This window comes from Amblyomma mixtum, chromosome 1, assembly GCF_055824585.1.
Source record: "Amblyomma mixtum isolate Tamu chromosome 1, ASM5582458v1, whole genome shotgun sequence".
Classification (NCBI taxonomy): domain Eukaryota; kingdom Metazoa; phylum Arthropoda; class Arachnida; order Ixodida; family Ixodidae; genus Amblyomma; species Amblyomma mixtum.
Window position 1 is genome coordinate 206,070,937 of NC_143012.1, and position 25,252 is coordinate 206,096,188.

General features: G+C 48.3%; 1 protein-coding gene across 7 annotated transcripts in view; it reads right to left on the bottom strand.

Moving 5' to 3' along the window:
- The window catches only part of LOC149370645 (uncharacterized), a 79,967-nt gene that overhangs the window by 6,907 nt on the left and 47,808 nt on the right, over positions 1–25,252 (bottom strand). For 4 of the 7 annotated variants that reach the window (XM_089562480.1, XM_089562494.1, XM_089562476.1 and 1 more), the window contains exons 28-37: positions 24,162–24,219; positions 21,952–21,986; positions 20,419–20,483; positions 18,707–18,898; positions 17,887–18,007; positions 13,477–13,553; positions 10,473–11,004; positions 6,906–9,302; positions 4,343–4,396; positions 2,537–2,672 (exon numbers count right to left, since the gene is read on the bottom strand). In XM_089562480.1, coding sequence (XP_089418606.1) covers positions 2,537–2,672; positions 4,343–4,396; positions 6,906–9,302; positions 10,473–11,004; positions 13,477–13,553; positions 17,887–18,007; positions 18,707–18,898; positions 20,419–20,483; positions 21,952–21,986; positions 24,162–24,219 — 3,667 coding nt within the window. Of the gene's footprint in view, positions 1–2,531; positions 2,673–4,342; positions 4,397–6,905; positions 9,303–10,472; positions 11,005–13,476; positions 13,554–17,886; positions 18,008–18,706; positions 18,899–20,418; positions 20,484–21,951; positions 21,987–24,161; positions 24,220–25,252 lie in introns of all 7 variants that reach the window. The other 3 variants (XM_089562508.1, XM_089562514.1, XM_089562484.1) reach the window with 2 other exon arrangements.

Below are 25,252 nucleotides of genomic sequence, written 5' to 3' on the forward strand. Positions count from 1 at the left end.
AGAGTCTTTCTAAAACTGCTGCCATCCATTAAAACCATCCCAACCTACACCCAAATAAGTCTGTCTTCGATTATTTGCAATAGGTGCAAAGCTTTCAGCATCAGTGCTCAAAAGCAATCCAAGATTTTGATGTGTGCAGAAGCCAAAGCCTTGCTCAAGCAAAGTGACAACTGCGACACTGATGTGTCCTTGCTGCTGGGTAGAGAGTCCTTCCAGAAGACAACAACAAAACACACTTTACGGTGGGCGAAGAAAAAGAAGTAACAATAAAGTTGACCTGCCCTCACCACCAAAGGCACAATGAAGACAGTGGAGATGTGATGCCGAACAAGCCTGTGTTCACTAAGGGCTACTCTCTCCTTCAAGGCCTAGCACTTAAGCAAAACTTGCAAGCATCAAGCATTCTTTCCTGCATGCTGCAAAAACGAAACTGTTTATCTCACTCCGATGAAGCAACGATAATTAAATGGAAGCAGCAGCAGGCATTCAGAATGAGAACTGATTGAGGCTTTGGTAACACTTTGCACAGGCCACCACGCATACGTTGGTGTTCCTTCAGTGGTGCTTCCAGATAAGGAACTTCTTGGCTTGGGTTTCTTGAAGTTTTTCACTTCATCTCACTACTTTGAGTGTTTGAGCATGTTTGAAAGTTTGAGCTTGTCCTGGTCATCTGTCTTCTCGCCTGCTCGTTCCACTTGTGCATTTCTCACTTAATCACTTTTAAGGACAAACCCCTGAAGGCTGCATGACAATGCCGCTGTGCACTGTGCTTCATCTGCCTTATTTGCTTGATGATGGTTGGTTGGTTGGTTTATGGGGTTTATCGTCCCAAAGCGACTAAGGCTATGAGAGACGCCGTAGTGGAGGGCTCCGGAAATTAATCCAGCGACCCTTTTCTGCTTCCTTGCACTAACAACACGCTGAACGGGGAGCATTTCCACGGCAACGACGACATGATTTCTGAGCAATGGTGCAGCAATGGCCTTTGCCAGCTAGTACATTAGTACATTAAAATATCCGTGGCAGAGAAGGAATAAGCCTGTCTCCAATGCCGACTGCAGACTGTGTTTGTTCATGGCAAATATAATTAAAAAACTACTCTTCACGTGTGTGTGCATGACTCGAAACACCTGCTATGCGAAAGACGGCAACACCAATGGCGAGTGTGCAAGGCTGCGTCGACCGTCACTGGCTATGAACCTCGGCATCTGTACTGCCCGCCATGCCACCTTGATATTCCTATGACGGTGTCATTCGCACGTCTGTCAGACGCTCCTTCTGTGTCTCTTTTCAAACAAACAAACATTTGCTACAGTCAGCGTTAAGGCCCATGGGATGCTGACCACGGGAAGGGTGGTAGTGTCGGTTGCCTCATCTCTTGGGATGGACATTGCGTGGCCCATTCCGCAGTCTATCGGTGAAGCTGTGGGGACGCCTTAGTCCCCTGCGTTCACTTTCCTGCATTGCACCCCCTACTGTAGTTAGCTCCTCCGCAACGCACTCTTCTCAGTTGGGTTACTGTAACTAACAGGGGAGGGCGCTCACGTCGCAGCGACACCAGCGCCACGGATGGCGTTTTGCTGCGCGCTCGCGGGGAGCGACAGGGTCTCTTCTCCCTGGGACCGGGAACGCAAGCTGACGTTTCCGCACGCCGCTCCGCTCTTTGCCGCGGGCCTCTCGTGGTTGGAACTTACTCCCGCCACCCCGACCCGTCGGGCCTCGGAGCTTCCCTTTGCCCTAGCGTGGGCGAACGTTCGCTCGTAACCGTGCTGGTGAGTCGGACATCCTCGATTCCTCAGTGTATTTTGTTGCTAGCTGGCGTTATTGTTGTTATAGCAATAAATGCCTTGTGTGTGTCAGCCAGTGTGTCGTTCCTTTGTTCCCGCAGAGCAAGGCCCGCCGTGGTCGGCGTGCACTCGGTAGCGCTCGCGACCACAGGGTGGGGTCCGCACGGCTTTGAACCGTGTCAGCCGCGCTTAAGCGGGGAGAACGTGTTTATATCTCCCCTATTTTAAACCCCCACAAAGCGTGTTTCATGAATTCTGCGGTCCTTCAGTACCTTTTGCTAGCGGGCACAGCCTGCACGTATGAGTAACTGAATTATTATGCAGGGCAGCTTCTTCAACGCGATATACTAAATGCGCATAACTATGCACTTCAAGCTGGGTGGAACACGGGTAACAAACAACCTGCTCTTTCCATGCACCGGACTGTCTCACTCCAACTACACTGCATTTTAAAAGCCTTGCCGCAGTCATTGTGGCAAGCTTGTGCAAAATAAAGCAAAAGCACATATCCTGTGAATGAGTGCGAGTGGTAGGCAGAAATAGGCAGCATTCTGCAATGTGCCAGTGCTGTCCTTAGTACACAATGCACCTCTCAATCAGGAGGAGCCTCTTTGCTCTGGGACACGAGAAGACAAGACATGCATGCAACAGTGCTGCGGTGAGGATGCAAGCAAACGGAGGGGTACTGCAGTGACGTCAGCACCAGGGAATGCAAACAAAGAGAGAGAACAAAATGTGGCAAACCTCACGTTTTCGGGGTGTCCTCCTTGCTAGTGGAAGGGGACGACTTGGTACCAGGAGCAGACTTTCCTTCGCCTTTCTGCAACTGGCGGCGCCGAGTGACAGGCGGCGAGAAGACATTCGCGGGTGGCTTCGTCTCGGGGCCTGCAATTCACGGGCCCGTCGAAATCAATCCAAAACGCGCAGCTATACAGAGGGCGCCACCTGATACGTTTCAAGCCAGATGGCATCGGCCACTTTTGTGGCTCAAGGCAGCTGTGGCCCGCTATATGTGCAATGGACAGCTTTCAGAAGCTCCTTTGCATGACAGAAGAGCTTCCACTATCGTGGCCAAAAGTAAGACAGCACTGCTTTCCCCGGGGCTGTTCAGGTGCATGCACTGTCAATCATGCACCTGTCTCGAAACTGGAAGCTACTCTTTGACAGGGAATCCCCATACTGCAAACATAAATATGATTCGTTCCACGCTTCTATTGTCTGTCACAGATAATCGTTGTGCTAAGGAGTTCACTGAATCTTATTAATTACTACTGCCAACTTATCAGTTAGAAACCCATGTGCAACATTTGCTCCGCACTGTTTGAGAACTTCTAGCACAGCTTCTAGTATCTTGAAAACTTCTAGCACAAAAGTTCTACAGAGCTTATTCATCTGACATCAACTGCACGATGCACCTATGCACGCAACCACAGGGAGCAACAAGGTAGGGGTCGATTGCGCAGGTAAGACAATCGGCAAATCCAATACAGCAGAACCCCTCTATAGTAAAGTGACTCGGACCAGCGAAAATCTTTACCATATCAGTTGTTGGTGATGGCACAGCTTTGACTATGCTCTCCCGCTGCTTACTAAGCACAAAGTATTGGTTTATAAAAAAAAAAAACACAAATACCTTCCATCCCGCTCTTACTGTCCCTTTATGTGAAAATTATTTTCAGTTGTCACATTTCATGTCATCACATTTTCCATTTTGTTTATGTCTTGAGGAAGTACTCCATTTGTATGAATACAATGTGGCTACGAATATAACGCGAGCTTGATTTCATGTGAAAACAACAGTTATGGCATCGTTAAGAGGCAACAGTTAAACGAGTGACACAGTTGAGGCGCGGCAGTACTGATCACGCAGTGCCGTCGCACCTTCATTTCTTGCCGCCGCTTCCCTGTGCTTCGCGCTGCCGTGCTGCGAATATTCACCCCTTTTCTTCCCTTCCATATTATTCACTGCATTTTTACCATCTTCCCTTTCTCAGCGATGCGTGCCTCCTCCTTCCTGCGTTCACAACCAGCTTCACTTTTTTTTTCGTGCATGTCTAGCACTGCCACACGGGCTTTAAGAAGTTGGCTTCTCCTCACAGCTTCCGAGCTTGGAGGTGAAGCCCTGTCAAAATGTGCATTCGGTATTTATTTGCCTCGCGACCCTAAACTTTGCGCGTGCTGCGATGTCATTACTCCGCGACAGGTACGCCACCATGGCCAGACGTTCTTTTCTACAGCAGTTTTTCTTTTTGGAAAAAAAAAAAATTATATCTGAAAAAAAAAAAAAAAGTAGTTGTCTATGGGAAGCGAAATGGGACTGCCGTTTCACTTTGCTATATCTGAGTTCGGGTTCTACTGTAATGACAAGGCGTGGCGGAAGGGACCCTTTGGCACTCCTATTAGAGAAGTGGAGTGCACTGCCCACTCCCCACTCCCCTCTGTGCAGCGTTGCAGCGTGCAGCTTTGGGACGGAGTTGCAGGCGGATAAAAGACTGCTGTTCTCGCAGGCAAACGTAAGGTCTCATGCAAGCAAATTGTATGATGACTTCACTGACCTTCACCAGAAGGCCCTGCAGGCTGGACAAGCTCGTAACCTTCAGCATCTGAAACTGAAAGGCAAGTATAGACAGCCTGCACACTTCCAAGCAAGTGGCGCATGTACAGACACCAACAACACGGTGGTGCCTGGCCTCCCATCACGCGAGAAGCCGCAGCTGAAGCCCTACTCTGGTTTTTCTATGTAAACCGGTGGTTCATTAATGGGATACTGAACAAGAATGATGGTTTATGGAGGTTTAATGTCCAAAGTAGCCAAGGCTATGAGGGACGCTGCAGTGAAGGGCTCCGGAAATTGCGAGCACCTGGGGTTCTTTAACGTGCACTGAAATTGCACAGTGCACGGGCCTCGATCGAAATTCGACCGCCACGGCCGGGATCGAAGCCGCGTCTTTTGGGTCAGCAGCCCAGTGTCATAACCACTGAGCCACCGCGGCGGCTACTGAACAAAGATGAGAAAATATTGAGATAGCCCCACATTGTCATTCGTAAGACACACTTACTCAAGTACACAGTGATCATTGTGGTTATTTTTGATGAATGTGTATTTTTGGTGTTTCATGGGTGGCCGCTGGGCCGCACTCAGTGCGCTCCTGGATACAAGCGGGTGGACATGATGTCAAGTCTAGTCTAAGCAGCATCGTTGCCAAGCTGGCTGGCAGTGCACACTTGAGGATTTCCCGTCTTATACTGTGCTTACGAGCGTTTATGTTGAACCTTTCATGAACGTGCGGTGACTCCAAAAGGTCAAACAGTGCTTTAGGTGCAGTATTATACTATGGAAGCCACATATAGATGTAGTTTCTGTGGGTCAGGTTAAGCATTGCAAGCTAGTTCCTGCCCAGAGCGAGACTGTGCCGCTTGTTTCTCTGGCAGGTGCAAGATGGCGCTACCAGAATTGCCTCAGCGAAATGTTGCTTTCTCAGGTTGCCGCCACTGCAGACGATCGGGATTTCAGATTAAATGTTCTGACTGAATCAGGCAAGTAGTAGGCCAAATTTAACACCCACGAGATGCAGGCAGAGAATATTGAAGAGTGGAAATAAGGAAGCCGAATGAAATGGACTGTACAATAAAGTAAGAGCATGTCAAACACGTGCACTTTCGTGCGGTCTGTGCTGGTGATAGCTTGCGACAGGCAGGGCTGACGTCACATCCGGCACTGTCGGAGCTTTCACAGTGGCAGCTAGGTGCGACGGTTTGAGAAATATTCATTAAAATAATTACTTTCGGTTCATTTATGTTTCAAAAGAGTTGTTTTGGCCACTCCCAGTGCCACAGCTACCATTTGGACTACACTACAAATCTCGGGGACCAATTTTTTGTTCACTATCCCTTTAAAGAAATACCACATAGGTGACCATTGCAGCAACTTGGGTCCAATATTCTGTACCCATAAAACAAAATCCTGAGGTCTAGAGAGAATATGTACCAAAACTTTCACAAAAGCCCCTGCGTTTCTTTCGCAGAAAACTACTAGTACTTCTGAAAATGGCGGTACATGTATATCCATTCCTGCAGAGGGTGTGTACTGCACTCTGGCTGGTGGAAGGTGTGTGGCGGCTCTGAATAAAGGAATTAAATATGGTACTAGTGTTTACACCACTGAGAGCCTTCCAGCACTCCTTTACTTTGAAGGGCATGTGGTTGTTCTAACTTAGCCAACCAGCAGCTAAACAGCTTAAAACTGAGCTGCATTTTCTTTCCTTTTTAAAAAATTCTTACTGGTCTAACAGTGTGAGTGTGCGCTCCTTAAGCTGCAAGGTCAGAATCGCATAACCACTTGCACCTCCTCTATATAGTTGAACACTCTTGATTCCCTTCTCCAAGTAACAGCTGCTTGCCACATCGATGTTTGAAAAGTGATAAATGCCATCAGTGCGCGCATGTCATTATCCGTTGCTTCCAAGAACGCAGCCCACCATAATCAGCCTGGGCTGCATTGCACAAGCCCCTAACCCTCAAGAGCGCATGCGCACATGCATGGGGACATTTAATGCAAGCATTACAGAATGGGAAAACAAATGCATGCACTACGAAAGTGCATAAACAAGGCACGAGAAAAACACCTTTCACAAAAACGGCAACATTTACTTGTGCTTTGCATAATGTTGAACCTATGAGAGGAGCGAAACATGCTGCTGAAATTCTGAATTTGAGATAGGGCCATTCAGTCAGGAGGGGTAAGTAAGTGGATACTTTGCCTTCCTTAGAACAAACCACCTTGGTTATCTGGGCCATTAATGCTTTCGGAGGTAGCTGCTTGGGACACAACTGAACAACATGCTCGCACATTAAACTACTGTCACCGACAAATGGTAGACATAGCAAGAAAATGTTTACAAGATGGGCTTGCAGATCAGCAGTGACAGCCAGGGAAGAAAAAGACCCAGGGTGACAGTGCTAAGAAGGCTAACCAGGTGCACAAGAAATGCAGTTCAGTCACACGGTGGCACTGGCAGAATGTTAGCTGTGTGGCAATATGGTCCTGAACAGAGCAAGCAGCTTTAAGATGAGTGCCGCAAGCGAGACACAGCTAACAGAAAGGTGGTGGTAGCTCACCAGCTGCTCTTTTGGCCCGTTTCCTTGAAGACGGCTGCCTTTCATGTGGCGGTGACTTTGCATCTCCAGCCTGAGGCTCCGCGTCTTTACTGGCCTTGCGCTTAGTGGAGCCCTGGCTGCGGGTCGCCGTGGAGGCTGGCTCCGGCTCCTGCTCTGCTTCGGCGTCGGGCGCTTCGGCAATTGTGTCCAGCGCTGCGTTGCTAGAGAGCCGACGGCTGCGGCGAGCCAGAGGCGCTCTTTTCGGCTGCGTAGTCTGGCCAGGCTTGCCCGAGTGGCTTCGACTCCCTGCGTGAGGACTTGTCTCTGCGTCACTTCCAGCACCATCACCTTCAGCAATGGTCTCGAGAGCACGGTGGGCGCTAGCTGCTGAGGAAGACCTGCGTCGAGAACCACTTCTGGATGGTGGAGTTGCAGTGCGCCCTTCAGGACTATGCTTCTTCTGAGGTGTCAGGCGCGAACTGCGTCGCACTGACGTAGGCAGCAGCTCCTTCTCACTGCCAGTGGCAGAGGAACGCCTTGGTGTTTTGCTGCCTGGCTTCTTGCTGGGAACTTCGTCTTCGCTAGAATCTGGCTCTGGTGAGCGTTCCTGGGCGTTCGCAGAAGTGGAAGGCTGCAGCAACCTTGTGGTTTTCTTTGCAGGACTAGGTACAGGGGACCCCCGTGTGGGACTTGAGGCCCGAGAAGTTCGCTTGCGGGGACTCTGCTTGAGTGATAATGACGCATGTTCTTTGGGAGTCTTTTGCTTCTCTGGAGCCAGACGAGAAGAGCTACGTTGAGGTGCTGTTGGTGCAGGCTCTCTGATATCATCGTCAGAAGAGGAAGTTCCTGCAGGCTTGCCCCTTATCCTCTGTAACGGTGTTTTGTCCTTAACAGGACTTGGCACTGGCAGTCGTTCCTGCACTACGTTTGCGGAAGAAGACCGCCGCCTGACTCTCGTAGTCTTTGAAGGGCCCGGAGTGCTGTCCTTGGCAGGACTGTGCATGCGTGGTTCTATTTCAGGGCTCAGTGTCTGAGCAGTCTGTTTTCCAGGACTTCGTTTCACTGGTGTCTTCTGCCTGGCTCTGCCAACTCTGGACTGCCCCCTTGCATCTTGTGCTGACTCCTGCCTTGCAGGGCTTGGAGTGGCACGCTCTTTACGTGCTTTCCCTGGGCTGGTTGGCGGCTGTCGTTTGGGGCTGGGCGTTGCAGACTGCCTCCTGGCTACCCCTGCCCTTCTCGGACTGGGCGTCTTTGATTGCCTGCGAGGGCTGGGGGTGGACAGCCTCTTACGTGCACTCTGTGGAGAGGCCAAGGTGGCTTTCACATTGCTTCTTTCTCTAGGACTGGGTGTCTCCGACTTCCGCCTTGGACTTGGCGTTGCACGCTTGGTGCTAGGTGTACCTGTGCTCTTGCGGGCCGCCCATGTTTTCCCAGCAGGGCCCTGTGATGCCCTCTTAGTGCGGCTGTGTGCCGATACTGGTTCCTCGCTGGCAGCCCTTGTCTTGCGTGCTGGTGATGCCTTGCCTGTGGGGCTCGCTTCCGACTCTCGGCTGTGCCCAGCCTTGGTTGGAGTAGCTGGCAACCTGCGAGATGGTGGCACAGAACCACTTTTCCTTCGTGATGCACGTGGTGTCGCAGTTGCCACACCGTGTTCCTCCTCATCCGAAGCAGTCTTCCGCCTTTCCCTGAGGTTGTAGGAAGAGGTCACAACTTTACGCCACCAGGGTGGCTCACCTGAACGCTCGGGCGTCCTTACAGCTTCTTCTGCATCACTTTCATCGTGCTCCGCTTCAGATGCAGTGTGTTTTGGAGCTGGCTGTTCTGAGCTTGCTGCTGACGAAGATGGGACATCAGCCGGCGATGGGGGGCGATCCAAAGCAGTGATGCGGATCACAGGAAGAGAAGCACCGGCAGCATCAGGTGCTTCCTTTTCTGCCCTGACGAGGACTCCTCCCCCGCCTTCAACAAGAGGACTATCCACAACTGGAACGAAGCCAAGAGACTCGTTGACAGGTACAGGCTTGTCTTCAAAGTGCATTTCTTCTGGCGACATCGGTGCACCTTCTGGACGGAAACCGCCCGATCTTGGGGACAGGTCTCCCTCTTCCACAGGGCAGAGAGCTTCGTTGGGAAGAGACCGCTCAACCTGCAGGTGCTCCACATCGGCCGCTGGCGTCATCAACCCTGTTGAGGGCCCACGCACCACTTCGAGGGGTTCCGGCGACGGCTGCACATTACTGAGCTCCGCCAGTGGTGCCGCAGTCTCCCTGGTGCTCGTGCCAGAGCTCCTCGACCAGCTGGCCTCGGGGCTTTCCACGCGAGTAGGCTGCAATTCCAACAGCGCTTCTGAGGAGGTGTCCGACAAAATAACAACATCTTCTTCCTCCTCCTCCTCTTCCTCCTTTTCACTTTCCGAGGCTGAAAGCAAACAAAACGGATCATTACGAGCTGGAGCACTGACCCACAGAGAGGCATCAGCATCCCCAAACGCAGGGGTTCTCAAACAGCAGTCTACGGAGCCCCTGGATTCACAAACAGGAAATGGCGCAAAAAAAACAGGCCAGCAGAAGGGAGACAACACAACCTTCTGTCCTGTTCTATAGCACCATTTGTTGTTTGTGAACCCATGTACCAAGCAGACTATATAGCCACACTCCTAACACCTTGGATTCCTTGGAATGATTCTGGGGTGCTCCCGAGTACCTAAATCCATGCAAGCATCAAACCCCCTTTATTCCTTTAACTCACTTTACTTGGCAACTAATCATGCTGTAAATGCTCAAGACAGCCTTTTTCACAATACAGTCAGCGATTATTAGTAGAATTCGGATGTTTCCTGATGCCAGGCAGGGTGGAATGGAGAACGAGGCGCATTGGGTTCTTATGCTAAGTTTCATACATAGCAGGCAATGCTCTGTGCAGAGGCTGTGGAAGTAGCGCGTCTGCAAAACCATACATTACTTCTCGAAGCCTTGGCCAGTGTTTGGATGAAAACAAGGAGATATAAAACGAACTGGTAGCACTGAAGATGACGGTCATAGCTGTGAGATCAGCGCTCGGGAACTCTGGCTATAACTTTTGCTCATTATAAACTACTTTTTAAGCTCTGATGGAGTCAGAGCGATACGCCTTACAGCAGCACATCATTCTGCTGTATGTCATTCTTCTCCAATACTGAATCAGTCGCAGGATGAAAATATGTTAAGAGGTAAAACGAAGTGCAGGATGGTGCCAGTCACGGTATTCGAGATCTGCTGCAACGAAATATGCCTTCGTTCACTTTGGCTGCATGGCGAACTATTTTCTGGGCGCAGACTCAGCCTGCGTGAACAGGCGCGCCAGCTTTGGCAGCGTTGTCCGCTATGTAGGAAACGGAGCATAGCAACACATGAAAGACGCCGCTGGGCTTACCCGTATCTAAAAAGATTCAGAACCAATTCTCTAATGACGTGAAGCCAGAAACACAAAGCACAGCAATGAGCCTGCAGTGCCGCAACTAGCAGAAGCAGCAGCAGTCCGTTTCTCGGCAGAAGAACCATTCGCGCAATTTCCCAGTGCACGTGCTCAACGCTGCTCAAGCTTGCTCACCTTCAGAAGCACTGATGATGATTGCTTGCTGCTCATTAACAGGTTCGTCTTCTTCCTCGGCAGGGTGTTGTTCCCCACTGACTGCGAATGCTGGCACACGCAGGGAGACTGTTGACGCCTGAGAACAGGCTCTGCTGGGTGGGCCTTCAATTAATGGCTCTTCTACTAGCTCAGTACCACCACTGTCGCAAAGAGGGGTGGCCTCTTCCGCTTCAGCAGGCACTTGAAACTGAGCATTGCTGACCTGTGCATTGCCAAAGTTTGCCGTGCCGAAGTTTGAAGTACCGACATGTGGAGTGCCGATGAGTGCAGTGCTAACGTACGGAGTGCCAGCCTGTGCAGTGCCGACATGTGCAGCAGCAGCCGAGCTGGGTACTGCCTCCTCTTCCTCGGGTGCCGTCGGCGCACGGCCTCTGCTCAAATCTGCACCATGTGGCGGGCAATGTGGCGGACTCGTGCTTTCAGGAACCGTGTCCTCATAGCTGTCCATAAGTGGTGTGCCATCCTGGTCCTCTTCATCCGACGCCTCCACCTAAAAAGGGCAGTCACAGTCCGTGCAACGTTACTCCCTTGCAATGCACGGGAAACCCAGGAAGGAATCGGAAAGTTGTAGGGGGCAAACTACGGTAACACTCAAGTAGGGCAAAAAGTTGGGCATGTTGGTATAGATTCATAATGGATACTAAAGCGCAAAAAGACAAGCACACGTGAGAAAGGCCACACAGGATTGGTTGCTAGTAAGCGCTTGTGCTGCGAGGCCTTTCTCAAGTGTGCTTGTCTTATTGCGCTTTAGTATCCAATATGTACGATAAATGTATCCCTGATATTGCGTGAAGTCTGGGCCCAGCCAGGAGAAAAAGGTGCAACACAATTCAGACCTCCCCTCCCTATCCCCGAAGAAATTGAATCCACTCATAAAACAAATTTACTAGAATTAACATAAGTATCCACAAAGACAAGCCTGCGGTCCACGTCAGCTGCTCTTTTGCACGGAAAAAGAGTGCTAGGTTTCATACGTTGACTCTTCACCAAGTCCCTAACAACCCTAGTAACAGTCAATGTCATGAAGACTGCAACAATTCTTCTGTAGGGTGTATAGACACTAAATTTTGGTTGCAAGATTTCTTATTTTGGGATGGTGCGCAGGACATTAGCATATACGTGGATCATCATGGGGAATGTTCTTAAGCCCAGCAAGTAATTTTTTGGTTTCTACTTTTAACAGCGTAATGACGACTATGGCATCAAAGTTGGCTTCGGGCCACGTGAGGCAAAGAAAAACAGATATAATCACTGCTTTGCTGTTTTCATTCACTGCAACTCGTAGACCTTGTTAGGCTAGACATTCGGCTAACCCTTAGGTTGTCGGCCCAAAAAGCGGGAATGACAACGAATGAACAAGCACCTCTAACATTGTCTCTTATGGTGGACACAAAAACAGCAAAGAACCCCAACTGGGCCCCCGAGGTCTATTTTCATGGCACTAAACATCCCCTCTCTTTTTTTTGTGTGTGGAATGGTTGTAGACAAGGCAATCATTTTGTGAAATGTGCAAAGCAATAGCAAATCAAACACAAACATCTGAGGTAAAGTTACACAGTGGCAAACGAATAATGTTCCACAACTGTAAACATTTGTACATCAAACAAGGAACACCCCTGGGCCAAATCAGAGAAAACCAGTGAAAACAATAATTGCTTTTCCTGCCGACAACATGCACTTCTGTCGCCACCACACCATTTGCCATGAGTATTAAGGGAGTAATTACTCATTGACATCCACCCTAGGGCTACAAAGGAAAGCTGTATAGCTTTCCTTTGTAGCCGTATGGCTGTGCTTGGGTGGATGTCAATGAGTAATTACTCCCTTATTACAAATCTACTCCACCTTGGGGGATTCCCCTACACATTTGACCAACATTTGCCATGAGGTCCGGTCCATCACCTTTCACACTGACAACGGTCCCTCCACTTGAAAGAGTGCTATCAACACTCTGAGCTCGTGCCTGGTTAGCAGTTCTCAAGTTTCCGAGTACAATACGAAGCGAGCTAAGCCTTGCATTCTCATACCTCAACGCGCTGCTATCCTACTTTGAAGGTACATTTCATCACAATGGTGTCGCACGTGAAAGCGACGAGGTGAAGAATTCACTTTCCCGGAGTCACTGAGGAAGTCACACTGCTGCCTTTCGCTCGCGCACGACTCCCTTGCTCATCTAAGCTCAGTCCCAGTTAGAAATGACATTTTCGCAATGACGGGGAGACACTAATCTTCCAATCTAGCCGAACTTCATACTTCCCTTTGGTGTCCCCTTAACCCTTTGAAGGTCGAATTATTTTGAAGAAAACTTTCCCAGGTGGTCAAATTACTGTATTGCGGATCTTGAATCTACAAAATGTATATAATCGAGAATAAATAGTAAAAAAAAATTAGGAACAGTACTTTGGTGACAGCATCACTCACAACTGGAAAATGTTCAATAGAATAGAATAGCAACGGTGATAAGCAAGCTAAGAGCAGCATCAATAAAGATAGAAATCAACTTTCACCGCCTCTGCAAAACAGTGCCTACAAAGAGAAAACACGTTTCGCGCGACTCCGTTGCAATCACGCGGCGAAACCGAAACTACAAAAGGGGTGTTGCCGCAGTCTGTGCCGCCGTGCTAAAGCTAGACATAAGTTCTGCTTATCTCCGTAAGAAGGCAGCACAAAATTCAAACACTTCTTGTAAGTCCTAAGAGGTGGCAGCACCCCCCAGTGAGCACGCATTGTTCTTTTGGCGCAAAATTTCAAACGGAAGATCGAAACCGTACCCGTACGGCAAAGACCTTGCGGGACAGAAAACCGCCGCCGTACATATACGGCAAAAACCTTCAAAGGGTTAAAAAAGCAGTTCCCGGTAAGAAATCATCACTAATGCTCCCATCCCATGGGCATCATTGAAATCTCTGGTTTCGTACATACGAAAGGTGGCAGGAAGGAATTGGACACAGGTGCTACTCACACTCTCTGCAAGGCCTGGTGCTAGAGCTGCACCCGCTGGCCGAGATGACGACTCGTCGGCTTTTGGCTGAGCAGGCCCTGGAAAACAGATTCCAAGATGCAGCCAGACCAATGCCACCAAGAGTTTCCGGCAGCCGTGCGCTAGCACTGAGGATATTGGCAACTGTCGCTTTTTGGTAGATGCCAGACAGCAAATATGCCTAAAATGTTGCAACTGAGGCTATGCGAGTAGTATGAAGTATTTGGTTGTGAGAAAAAAAAAAATGCGAAGAACAGAAACTGGTTCAAATACAAATAGAGCATTTCCAAATGGTCCCACAAATGTGAATACAGGAAGTATAACTTAAAGGGGCTGCGAAACACTGCTTGGGGGGATACCGGTTATACTTCAGGTGGGTTCTTTATGTCACACAGATGCTGACCTAAAAAGAATTACAGGAATCGATGCACAGGAACGGAAGTTATTCAGAGAAGAAATTTCAAAATACAAGCAAACAAAACACTGCCCTCAATTCGATTTTGGCGGGGCTTCCCACTCCTATTTCGCTCTCCCAATGACGGCACCTGGCGCAACCAATCAAAACAGCCAGCCAGAGCACGTCGCGGAAGCTTGCACTCCATGGTTGCCTGCTCTCTGTAACTCGTTCTTGCTGAGACTGGCAGCGTCGTTTCCATGCTAGAGCGCCCCTGGTGGTGTATTTTTATTTTATTTGCTTTGCAGGGCTCTTATCTAAGACAAACAAGTTGTTTTTGTTGATCTAATATAAAACGCAGACAGGTGACAAAATGTGTCTCTATTTATTCACACAATTTGCAGTATATTTACTGTTTGTCCGATCATCAAGCTCGCGCCAGGTGATGTCATATCCGCTGCTAAAAACCCGCCACTGTGTGGCGACACCATCAGAGCCATGAAGTTGTTTTTGGGAGGGCATTATAATATTAAAAAATGAAATATACGCGGTATTACCGACGCTAATAGCACCATTATAACTCACTGTATGCAATCAACAGGCAAAACAGTCAACTAAGATTGTGTTTCTGGGCCCCTTTAACCCATGTATGCCAAAACTTTCTTTCAACCCCCAACTTTTGAGACATCCTACAACACAGAATACTCGGCAAATTCGCTATCTGTCGCATATGGCAAAGCTTCGAACATTTGACAGAGGCTTCAAAATCACATTTCTCATCACGTGCGGTGGTTTTGAAATGACCATGCGCGAAAATTTTGTTTATCTTGCGGAATTAAAATACAGTCGATGGGGGTCGAATTTCAAAAACGGCGACCAGGGGAAAAGTGGCAGGCATATCAAAATGCGCACAACGCACAAAACTGAACGAACCCAACACAAAAATTGCACAGGAAAAGTTTAGAACCTCTTGAACCTATGCTGGGGGGGGGGCAAGCTTTTATACAATAAACTTAGAGTTCCTGCGCAAAAAGCAGAGTCCTGCATGCAGCAGGCTAGGCGATATGGGTTAAAAAAATAAATGCTTCATTGCACAAAAATTTTATTTTACTTGTCTTTGCTGTCATTCGCTATTACTGTATTTACTCACATAACGAGTTTTTTTCCATAAAGTTAAGGCTTCAAAAAGGGGGCTCGCAAATGATGCGGAGGCTTCACAAACAAGTCCGAAAAAACTCTGCGAAGGTCATAATGTGCAATGCATACAATATACTGCCGCGTATAAGTAGACTTTGCAACTCGCACCCCTTTTTTCATCTGCTTGGTTAACCACCCTATGCTTTCCATTAACTAGACCTCCTTTGTAACAAGCATGGGACATAAATGGTTTTCAGTAATAAACAGGAAGTTATACAGTAGCTGACGAATTTTTCCGACTCAAGTAATTGAAACCAGCTCAATATTTCGGGCTTCGCAGAAGGACAGCGAGACATCATAAGAATGGGTAAGTATTTATGATCAATACTTCGGACCCTGTGGACTCAAAAAGTGATTTTTCAAGACTAAAATAGACGGCAGCAAAGCTGCAGATATACCGTATAAACGTGTGCAAGGGCCGCACCCGTGTATGGGCCGCACCCCGTTTTCCCGAAGAAAATGTAAAAAAAAAAAAAAATAAATCCATGTAAGGGCCGCACCCGAACTTTCCACGACCCAGGTGAGAATAGCCTTCTAAATGCACACGCCGTGGCCTCCGCGATCAGCTCCGCCTGCGCGCAAAAGTGCGCTTGATCGCGGAGGCCACACACGCGCACAGGAGCTTCCAAGTGCCATCCATGGATGGCGCCCGAGGCCACGGTCATCACCATCATCGTAAACTTTATTCTCCGCCGTGACCGCCCATCATCCACACGGGCATCAGCATCGCCAGCTCCAGCCTTTCGTTGTTTTTGTGGCGTGTTAGCATGCTCGCCGTAGTTGTGGTGGTTGTAGCTTTCGCGTGCTGCCGCCGAGCTTTGCAGTTTTAGCACGATGGGCAAGCGCCTTAATAGCTACACGGCTGGGAGTTAGCTCTCGAACATGCAAAGCGTGCGGCGGGCAGGAAATTCGACGCGGCCGAGGAGTGCACCCGATGATGGTGCAACGAGAAGGATGCACTGAGAAACACAAGCTGCAAAAAGCCCGCTTTCCGAGGCAAGCCGTGCGAGCTTCCCGAAATGGAAGAAGAGCTGCTCTCTTATGTGATGGAAGTGCGGAACAACGGCTACACGTTGACAGCAGACGTGCTGCGCGGCTTCTTTTGGGATGAGCGTGCACCAGAGCACAGCACCATCTCAGAGTCTGAATGCTCGGCGAGTGACGATTGGACGCAGAATAAATGTCGTTCATTCCTCTATTGATGTGTTTTTAATTAAAATTTTTTTTTTCGCAAATCGCGTGTATGGGCCGCACCCCGAAAATTGGCCCCTCGAATCTTGAAAAATAACTGCGGCCCTTACACGCATTTATACGGTAGTTATTTCCAAACATTCGTTTTCCAATCCAACATAGACGCGAACTAGCATAGCAGTCACAAACTACCAGCCGTTTGCTGCCCTGAAAGTGCCATCTTAGATAAGCAGAGAGAATAGGATGGACTGGCCGAGGATGGGCTTGGCTATTTGTTCCTCATATCTTCATTGCCATCAGGGTGGCCTACAAAGAAGAGTGCGATTGCACTGAAAATGGGATAGCAGTAGCGCCCGCCATGGCTTAAGACGACACCACATGAGGTGCGGGTCAGATGGGGAATGTTGGGGTGGAGGTGCAGCCGGGGGCACCTGCTTCTCGATGCTTCCAGTGGGTACCCTCTCTCTCTATATTCATGACCATCGTTGCCCCGAGAAACGTTCTTGTTTCATGCAGCACGCGTAGAGCAGCTCGTGGCCATGGACATGATGAAAGCATGACTCTGGCTTGAATACGATCTAGTATTATCGCTTGCAAACGGGGAACATGAGAAATGGCGAAGTTCGCAATTTTTGAAGCTGGTTTTACACAATAAAGAAATTTCTCTCTTTTAAACCCACAAATTTTTCGAACTGTTTGATTATACGGACCATTTTCCGGGTCCCGCTGAGTCCGAACCATCTGCCAGCAACTGTATAGGAAATCTGATCAATTTTGCTTACAATGAGGGTTCCCCTCCACTATGAGGATGCTGTGTCATTGCTCTCTAACCATGGTCCCACTGGACTATGCTTGAGGATTATGCTCAACTCTAAGTGTCACGGGGGCCCTGTATTTAGGGCTCCACCTGAGAAGGCGGCAACGGAGGAAGGGGGTTGGTGGCCTTAGCTGGTGTCTTGCACCTCTCGATGGGTCTGTCAATGGAGTGTTTCCTTTACACTAATATTGTTATAACAACACCAATACTTGGCACATGGTACCATAACTAGAAAGCAAAGACTCGCATGAAACCACGCAACACGCACGCACGCACGCACTTCAGTCGTGCTCAGTCAAATGACACATGGGTGCTTTGCGCCAGCTGCCGCGAGGTGTACAGTCTTTGTCAAAAGTAACCAGGCTGCATTGTTTGCTTCTAGCTCGTACAGTGGAGCCCTTACAGCTTCCCTGAAGCTGAAATGGTCGATAAAGGTAAGGACTGGGGGTATTCTTACCTTCCAACAACTTTTGGTCTTTAAGAAAGTCACAAGGGCTCCACAATACCAGCTAGAAGCGAACCATGCAGCCTGGTTACTTTTGACAAAGACTGTACATGCACCGACGCTGGTTCATGTTAATGCGATGTGCTGTTTGAGCGTTCTTCACATGGTCCACAACGTTGGCAGCCATTGAGGTAGGCGGCACACAGCTGGCTGCAATTTGCTGACAATGCCCAGGCCAGCTGACGACCGGGCCTGCACTCGACCGTTCGTTTTGGAAGCAGCATGACTTGAATACGAACAGGTTGGCACCAAGGAGGCCACTTTGGGAGTAAAGAGGCTAGTGCTCACCGGCAACAGCCGAATCAGCTGCAGTGGGCGAAGAGTGCAGGCACCTGGCAGCCTCCTGAATGAGGAACTCTGGCAGCAGAGCCCTGCGTTCGGGAGACGATGCCTGACCGGCTTCCGGTCCCTGGAAGCAAATGAAAGCAAGCCCGTTCTGAAGCCACAAGTACCAGTTAAGCAGCTGCCAGCCACCAGGAAGCTTAGTGATCTTTAGTGATCTTAGGGATCTTAGTGATCACATTTTTGATGAGTCAACGAGGGAATGCGAATCCTTTGCACACTCAATCGACTGGCTTGATCCCGCTTTTCCAATTTTTTCTTTTTATTTTGCCAGGCTATGTTGAACAACTCATAATTTTACTCTTAGGAGAAAGTTCACAATGGGGAGCACAGCAATTATTTACTACTTTGAAAAACCCACAAAGAAACTGGGTCCAAGCAGGGTGGGCAGTACAAAGAAATAAAAGTGGGAAAGGAGCATGAACACCCAGAAAAAAAAATATGCCAAGGTGTTACCATTGTCCAGGCCATCAGAAAGTAATAAGGAAAATAAAAGAAATAATCCCAATTTCACAGTGTACCAAACGTGCATGGACACATTCCATGTCCATCCCTGAGCACATTCCATGCACTCCTATCATCACTGTGCACGCCGTCAGCACAAAATTCCAAGACTCCCTTTGGTGCAACGACGGCCATGTTAATCTCTTGATGAAGAGGTCAGGAGTTCCCCAAGGACACGGATTCATACCCTCTGAACACCCACTCTCACGCCAGTCTATGAAAAAATGAGCTCGCCTCCTGTCAAGACTCGCTAGGCCCTCACCGGTGTCCTCCTGTCCCCATCTGTTCTTCGGGGCTGTGCACTGGGAGCAGCAGGCTGCACTGGCGTCGGCTGTGCGGAGCGAGCCGGTCCCGGAGGGGGGCTGTCTTGCAGATCGGTGCCAGAGTCGTCGCTGTCACTGTCCGTGGGGGTCAGGAACTGGCTGGATCGGTCACTGGACATTTCCGACTCCGGCTGCCACCAAAAGAAAGTGGACAGGTTAGAAAAGCAAAGAACCGACGCTCGTCGGACAAGGACGAGTTGGTTGTTCGTTACTGCTAAACAGCGCGAAATCAAGATGAGGCAAGACAAAGCACACGATGACGAAGAGGAGCCAGGGATATAAACACTGCCCATTTTTCCCAAAGGAAAAAAAAAAAGGCTCATATTTCCTACGGCAAGGAAAGAGCTACTAATTGGACAGCGCAGCTGGCCTCCCAGCAAGAACAGTGTTCGGTTTTGGTTTGGTTTTGGTTTATGGGGTTAACGTCCCAAAGCGACTAAGGCTATAAGAGACGCCGTAGTGAAGGGCTCCGGAAATTTGGACCACATGGGGTTCTTTAATGTGCACTGACATCGCACAGTACACGGGCCTTTAGAATTTCTCCTCTAAAGAAATTCCAGCTGCCGCGGTCGGGATCGAACCCGCGTCTTTTGGGTCAGCAGCAGAGCACCATAACCACTCAGCCACCGAGGCGGCCACGAACAGTGTTCGGATGAACAAAGCTTGAATTTGATCCCAACAGCAGCACCTAAGGCTGTGGCGCTGCATGTACAGAGTCAATCACACTTGTCTAGAGCGCTGGAAAGGTGCCAGTCGGGGGGGGGGGGAATGAAGAGAAATTACGAAGCAGGTATTGACTTTCATTGACAATGCTTGCGCTCGAGAGCAGCTGAATACAGACGTGAATGTACAGGCACCAACACCTTACCACTAGCAAAGCAGCTTCGAAAAGACTTCAGTTCATTTGCTCTCCGTAGCACACCGTCCGAGCACTCTAGACAAGTGTGATCGACTCTGTACTGTCATCCTGACAAGACAGCATGCATACCACTGGAAGATGCTTGTTTCAGATCAGAATCCACATCTCACTCTGGAAACAGTGAAATCTAGGCGCCTCTGTTTTGACTTTTACTTCATTCCTGTGTTCACTAGGAATCAGAACGGCACCAGACACAGCTTGTAAGGCATACAGGTTAGCACAGAGTTGAAGGAGTATAAATACCTAATTGGCAGGTTTTATTCGCTACTATACATGAAACACCACGTGATATTTGCCTACTATACCGCTAAACAATTTACAAATTTTTTCTGCCATGCTGTTTTGGTTTAAACAGCCGAACAATGGCTGTGACGTCAAAGTGTGGTTATATGTCACGTGAGGCAAGGAAAAATGTCGATATAATCGCTGCTTCATCGTTTTAATCCACCAGAGTGCTGAAGCCAGCCTCCCTCTAGAGCCAGAATTACAGCGAATGTAGCAGCAGCTGTTGAAATCGAAACCGAAACAGCATCAGAAATTCGGTCATAAATCATTCAGCGACCGCAGGAGAATACCACTTGGTAATCCATGTACAATAATGCCTTACGCATCATTACAAAATAAGAAAACACAAACCCAAAAGTTGTGTCTACTATACTCCTTCAACCTGACGGGTGGAAACTGGAAACAACATGCTGGAAGAGCGGCAGACGCTGGAATAAATGCTCAAACCATTGAACGGCTGGCCTCCTCTTCGCCGGTCGTCTGCTCCTCAGGCGGAGACAGCACGGAGGAATCTGCACAGCACAGGCGCAGAAAAATGCAAGAAGTGAAGCAGCAATGTGCACAGCAAGTCAGAGAAAAAGTCAGCTGCAGTCAGCACACTGCTGCACGTAATGCTCCCACCCAAAAGTTCAGGTTCTGCACGTCTGTGTCAGCTGACAGTTGTCAGGATGACAATCTAATGTCCTCCGTTTGATATGAAAAAAACTTGCAATGTCACATTAATAGGGGTGTGCGAATATTCGAAATTTTCGAATATGATTCGAATATTATATTTTTAGTATTCGTATTCAATTCGAAATCCAAGTATTCGTGTTCTTTCGAATAATCGACCCGACGCGAATATTCGTATCTAGCCGAATATTCATTGTGAGCACCGGCGTTCATTTCAGTCTGCAAGCCCTATCGACAGAGACATAACGACATGGCGGCGCCCAGAGCAATGCGCATGGATGAAGGAAAATTTTTTCCTTCGAATTTTTCCTTCGAGGAAGGAAACTTTTTCCTTCCTCCAAGGGCCATGCCGTAGCTGACTGCGCTGGTGAGCTTTTTTGTGGCTATACCTGCGAAGCTGCTATAGTCAGCGCTGTGCACGAAGTACCTCGCAATACGTGCCAGGTCAGTGCCAAGCGAGAGGGCATTCTGTGTGGCTGGAGGAGTCGTTTCAGCTAGAAGGGAAATACTTCTCCCTGACTATGTGGAGCAGCTGGTTTTCCTTCATGGCAACCTTTTATGTAAATCCCAGCAATGCACTTTTGTGCTGATCGCAAGCTAGTCTTAATCAATGCTGTGTACTAGCCATCCTCTCTGATATTTCCACTCTTCTATGAATAACGTTCGAGACTTTGATACTTTTTGTGCAGCCACATGCACCTTTTGTGTTCATTTAATCATCGATAGTTGAACTGTGATGTTCTTGGGTGCTCAAATAAATGTTTTGAAGTGGTTAAATGCGTCTGTCCATGATTATTCGATATTCGATTTGATATTCGGAATCAAGTATTCGTATTCGATTCAAATTCGAAAAATTTGATATTCGCACACCCCTACACATTAATAAGGTTGTAAGCTTTATTATTTCCAAGCGACACAAAATGTTCGTATCTTTTTCTTTTGTTACAAAAACATCCCCTCACTAAGTCTCAGTGGGCAATGTTCCTTCCAGGTTTGGTCCCCCACTCTTAACACCATGGCTACAAAATGGTATGCACATGCATGTACATGAACACATGTGCAGCCTTCTAACCAAAGCTATACAGTCTATGCGGGATGAACAGTCATTCAATTTGCCCTTGAGCACTGGTCCTAGTCAGCGAGAATAAGGAGAACTTAGCGAAAAGAAATATTAAACACGTGGGTCATCAGCATGCTTGCTTGCTTGTGCCAGCAAGTCTGTTGACATTACAACTGTGTAAAAATCTACCTACAATGAAGAAGAAAAAAAGGGCAACTGTACTAAACGTACATGACACACAAACCTACCTCCTAGACTCTGGCCAGTGGTGTCAAGGCAAGGGCTGAAAGAAAAACAGCACAAACAAAAAGCAAAACAATTACCAGCATGACTATGAACACTGCAGCCAAAAAAAAAAAAAAAAAAGTCACTGGTCTGTAGCGTATACAGTAGAACCCCGCTCATACGTTTTTCACCGGACCGGGAAAAAAAAAACGTAACAGCCGGGAAAACGCAACAGTGAGGAAAGCACCAAAAATTAATGATAACAGTGCAGCTTTGACTTGAAACAATTTATTTCCGCAAATTGACCCTAGGACTTTAAAAAATCGAGAATGGTGGATTGCAGTTTCTTTCGCTCGCTGGAAAGAGCAACGAGTTTCTCAATAGCGAAGGCCTCATTGCTGTCAGCGTCTCTTTGCGGTGCGGCCACACCGCACGCAGCAGTGCTGTGCAGTTCATGCGCTCACTGCAGTCCACGCTGAAGCGACGTTGTGCACAGCGTCAAGCACTGAAATGTTCGTAGGCTGCTCGCCGCGCTGCTCCGCGTAGGCTGCCCTGACTGCCTGTCGACTGCATTTAGTACGTCCAGCTTTTCCTCAAGGGGAAGCGCCTTCCGCTTACGCAACGCTATCACGCCATCAAAGCACGATAAAGATGTTGTTGCGACTGAGAAGGATGAAAAGGAAATTGCACGGGCCTGCCGACTGACTCCAGCCGAGCCGCCACCGCTGTCACTTGCAGATAGAGGAGAGTTAAAAGATAAAAAGAAAGAGTGAAAGAAAAGAAAGACGCGTGTCGCGTCCGCCGAAGCGGACGCTGGCTGAGAAAAACAGATAAGCGACCGCAGCCGCGTGCCTCCTCGTCACCACCTCCCACGATAAAGATTGCGGCATTCGGCGTTCGCGAGGCAGATAGCCATCTAGTGGCGGCCTCTCCAACTCGCGAGCGGCTTCTTGCAGCCAGTTCCGTAGCCAAGCCTGGCCAAGACTCGTCAAAAATCAAGATGCCGGTTGGCGCGCATTGCCCGGGCGGGTTCGGGGAGCCCGGTTGCGACGTATCATGCGGGATCGTTTCCTCGGCTACGACGTAACAGCGGGGTTCCTAATACATTAGATCCTATGGAAGCTATGCCGGGACCCAAAGAAAACGACGTAACAGCCAGGAAAACGCAGCAGTGAGGAACGTAACAGCGGGGTTCTACTGTACAGTGATTCAACTGCTGATGAACACTGCTATAATAAATCTGGACAGCACAAAAATTTGTTGATGCTGTAACCACAGTTAATCTTTACACTAAACATACTACACCACAGAAGACGAACACAGGTTCAGCAACATATTGGATGGCTAAGTGACAGCATTAGTAATGAAGTAATGGTCTTCACATAAAAATAAGAGTTGATCCCCCCGTTAACTCATTTGCTTCGAAATATCAGTCAAATCATGCAGCAAAATAAATTCCCATTGGTAGTGCAAGTTCACCAACTAGTTGACAGGTTTTCATGACAAAATCCAGCTATCTCAAGATATGGCCTGTGCAAGCTAGAAAAAAAAAAAAAAACGTAGTGGAGATGCTGCTCCATTGTGTTATAAAAACTTAGTTGAACAGGTCTCACATGCTGCTGTGCAGCAACTTGGCAATCTAAAGACATCTTTATTGCCTTTACTTTTGTCGATTACTACATCTTTTTCTTAATTAGCAGAGCAAAAAAAAAAAAAAGGCTAAAGTTTTTCAAAACGGATGATGATCCGTACACTAAAGCTTTCGGCACGAGCAGAGTAGCAAAATTTCGCATACACCCAGCTTTCCACCCTTCTGCTGTTCTATAGGGCCTTCCAATTTTTCAACAAACTCACTTTGTTTTAGACCGTTTCATTACTATGACAATTGGCTGCACAGTGTTACTGCACCCACAGTGCACCCACAGCCAGACCAAGATTTAGAAAAACACAAACAACAATTTACCAGCAAATCTGACGCAAAAACATTTTCGCAGTTGCACACTGTAGTATTCTCAAATTACTGAACTGACTGGCACCTCCACTGGGCTTTGTTAGGCCATAGCTTTTCTGCGCAAGACCTCTCCTCAGCAGTTCACTGTGTTTGAACAGTCTCATTATCAAATTTCACAACTGTAGGAGAGATAGCAGCACAGCCTAATGGCTTGGACCCCCCCCCCCCCTTTCAAACAGCCCTGCATACACGTTTATGCTTTCAGCAGCAACGGGCACTTACCTGGCTTCCGAACTGTTCGAGTCTGACACAGCAAATCTCAGCCTCCGAACTGATGGATCTGACAGGGCAACAAGAAAAAGAGAAAAATCAGAAAAAAAAATTCAACTGAACACAACATCTGTGACAAAAAGATGCTAGCGCACCTTATCCCATGAATCTTGGGACAAAGGCACACCGCATGGTGCCTGCGTTCAAAACTCAGCCAGAAATCAAACAGATGCAGTTCCCTTCTTGATGACCCAAATTTTGGGTGATGCGAATTTTTTTTTTTTTTTTTTGCAACTCCTTGAGATTCTCGATTAATAAGCTACTCCCCACGTTAGACAATGGTGAAAAATGTTAAATTGTCTCAGGAAACTTCTGCAGGAGAGTGCTAAGCAGAAATGTTTGCTTTTAGGCATCCGTGATATGAATCTCACAGGGCATCGAGAAATGTTTGAGCCATCCAAAACAAATGAAACAAGCATGCAGAAAGCACAGCCAACGCATTCAATGCAGACCTGCCTGCAGCTGATGGGATTCATTTACGCGCACCACTGTTCCATGCTCGGACTGCCTGGCCCATGAGTGGGAATTCTGACCTGGGCTAAGTGCGGGCAGCACTTGAAGCTGGAGGGAGCGGTGCTAGCTCGCGTATTTGTATCATGCATAGTGGCACAGGAGAGTAGTATTCAGAGCCTCTGAAATTCTGTACACTGTACACAGTGCACTCTGGCCAGGGAATTTTATGAATTCCCGAAGTGCCAAAAGAGACGAGCTGAGCGAGTACTTGGCCACAGAGTCAACCCCTTGCTGAGAGTTTGAGCTATCACAGTTTTGGAGAAGCAAGGCAGCGACGTATACCCAAAGCTTTCTCTTCTTGCCAAGAAAGTGTTAGCCATTCTGGCTACCAGTTCAAGCAGCGAGAGAAATTTCAGCGCTGCCGGGTTCATATGCAGGAGCGCCGCACTTGCCTCAAGCCGTCATCAATGGACGATTTGTTGTTTTTACATAATAACTTTGAGTGAACTCTCTACATGCGCCGTGTTTGCATATACTCACTAATTTTCATCTAGACCATGAGAGCCGAGCATTTTAAAAACATTGAAATA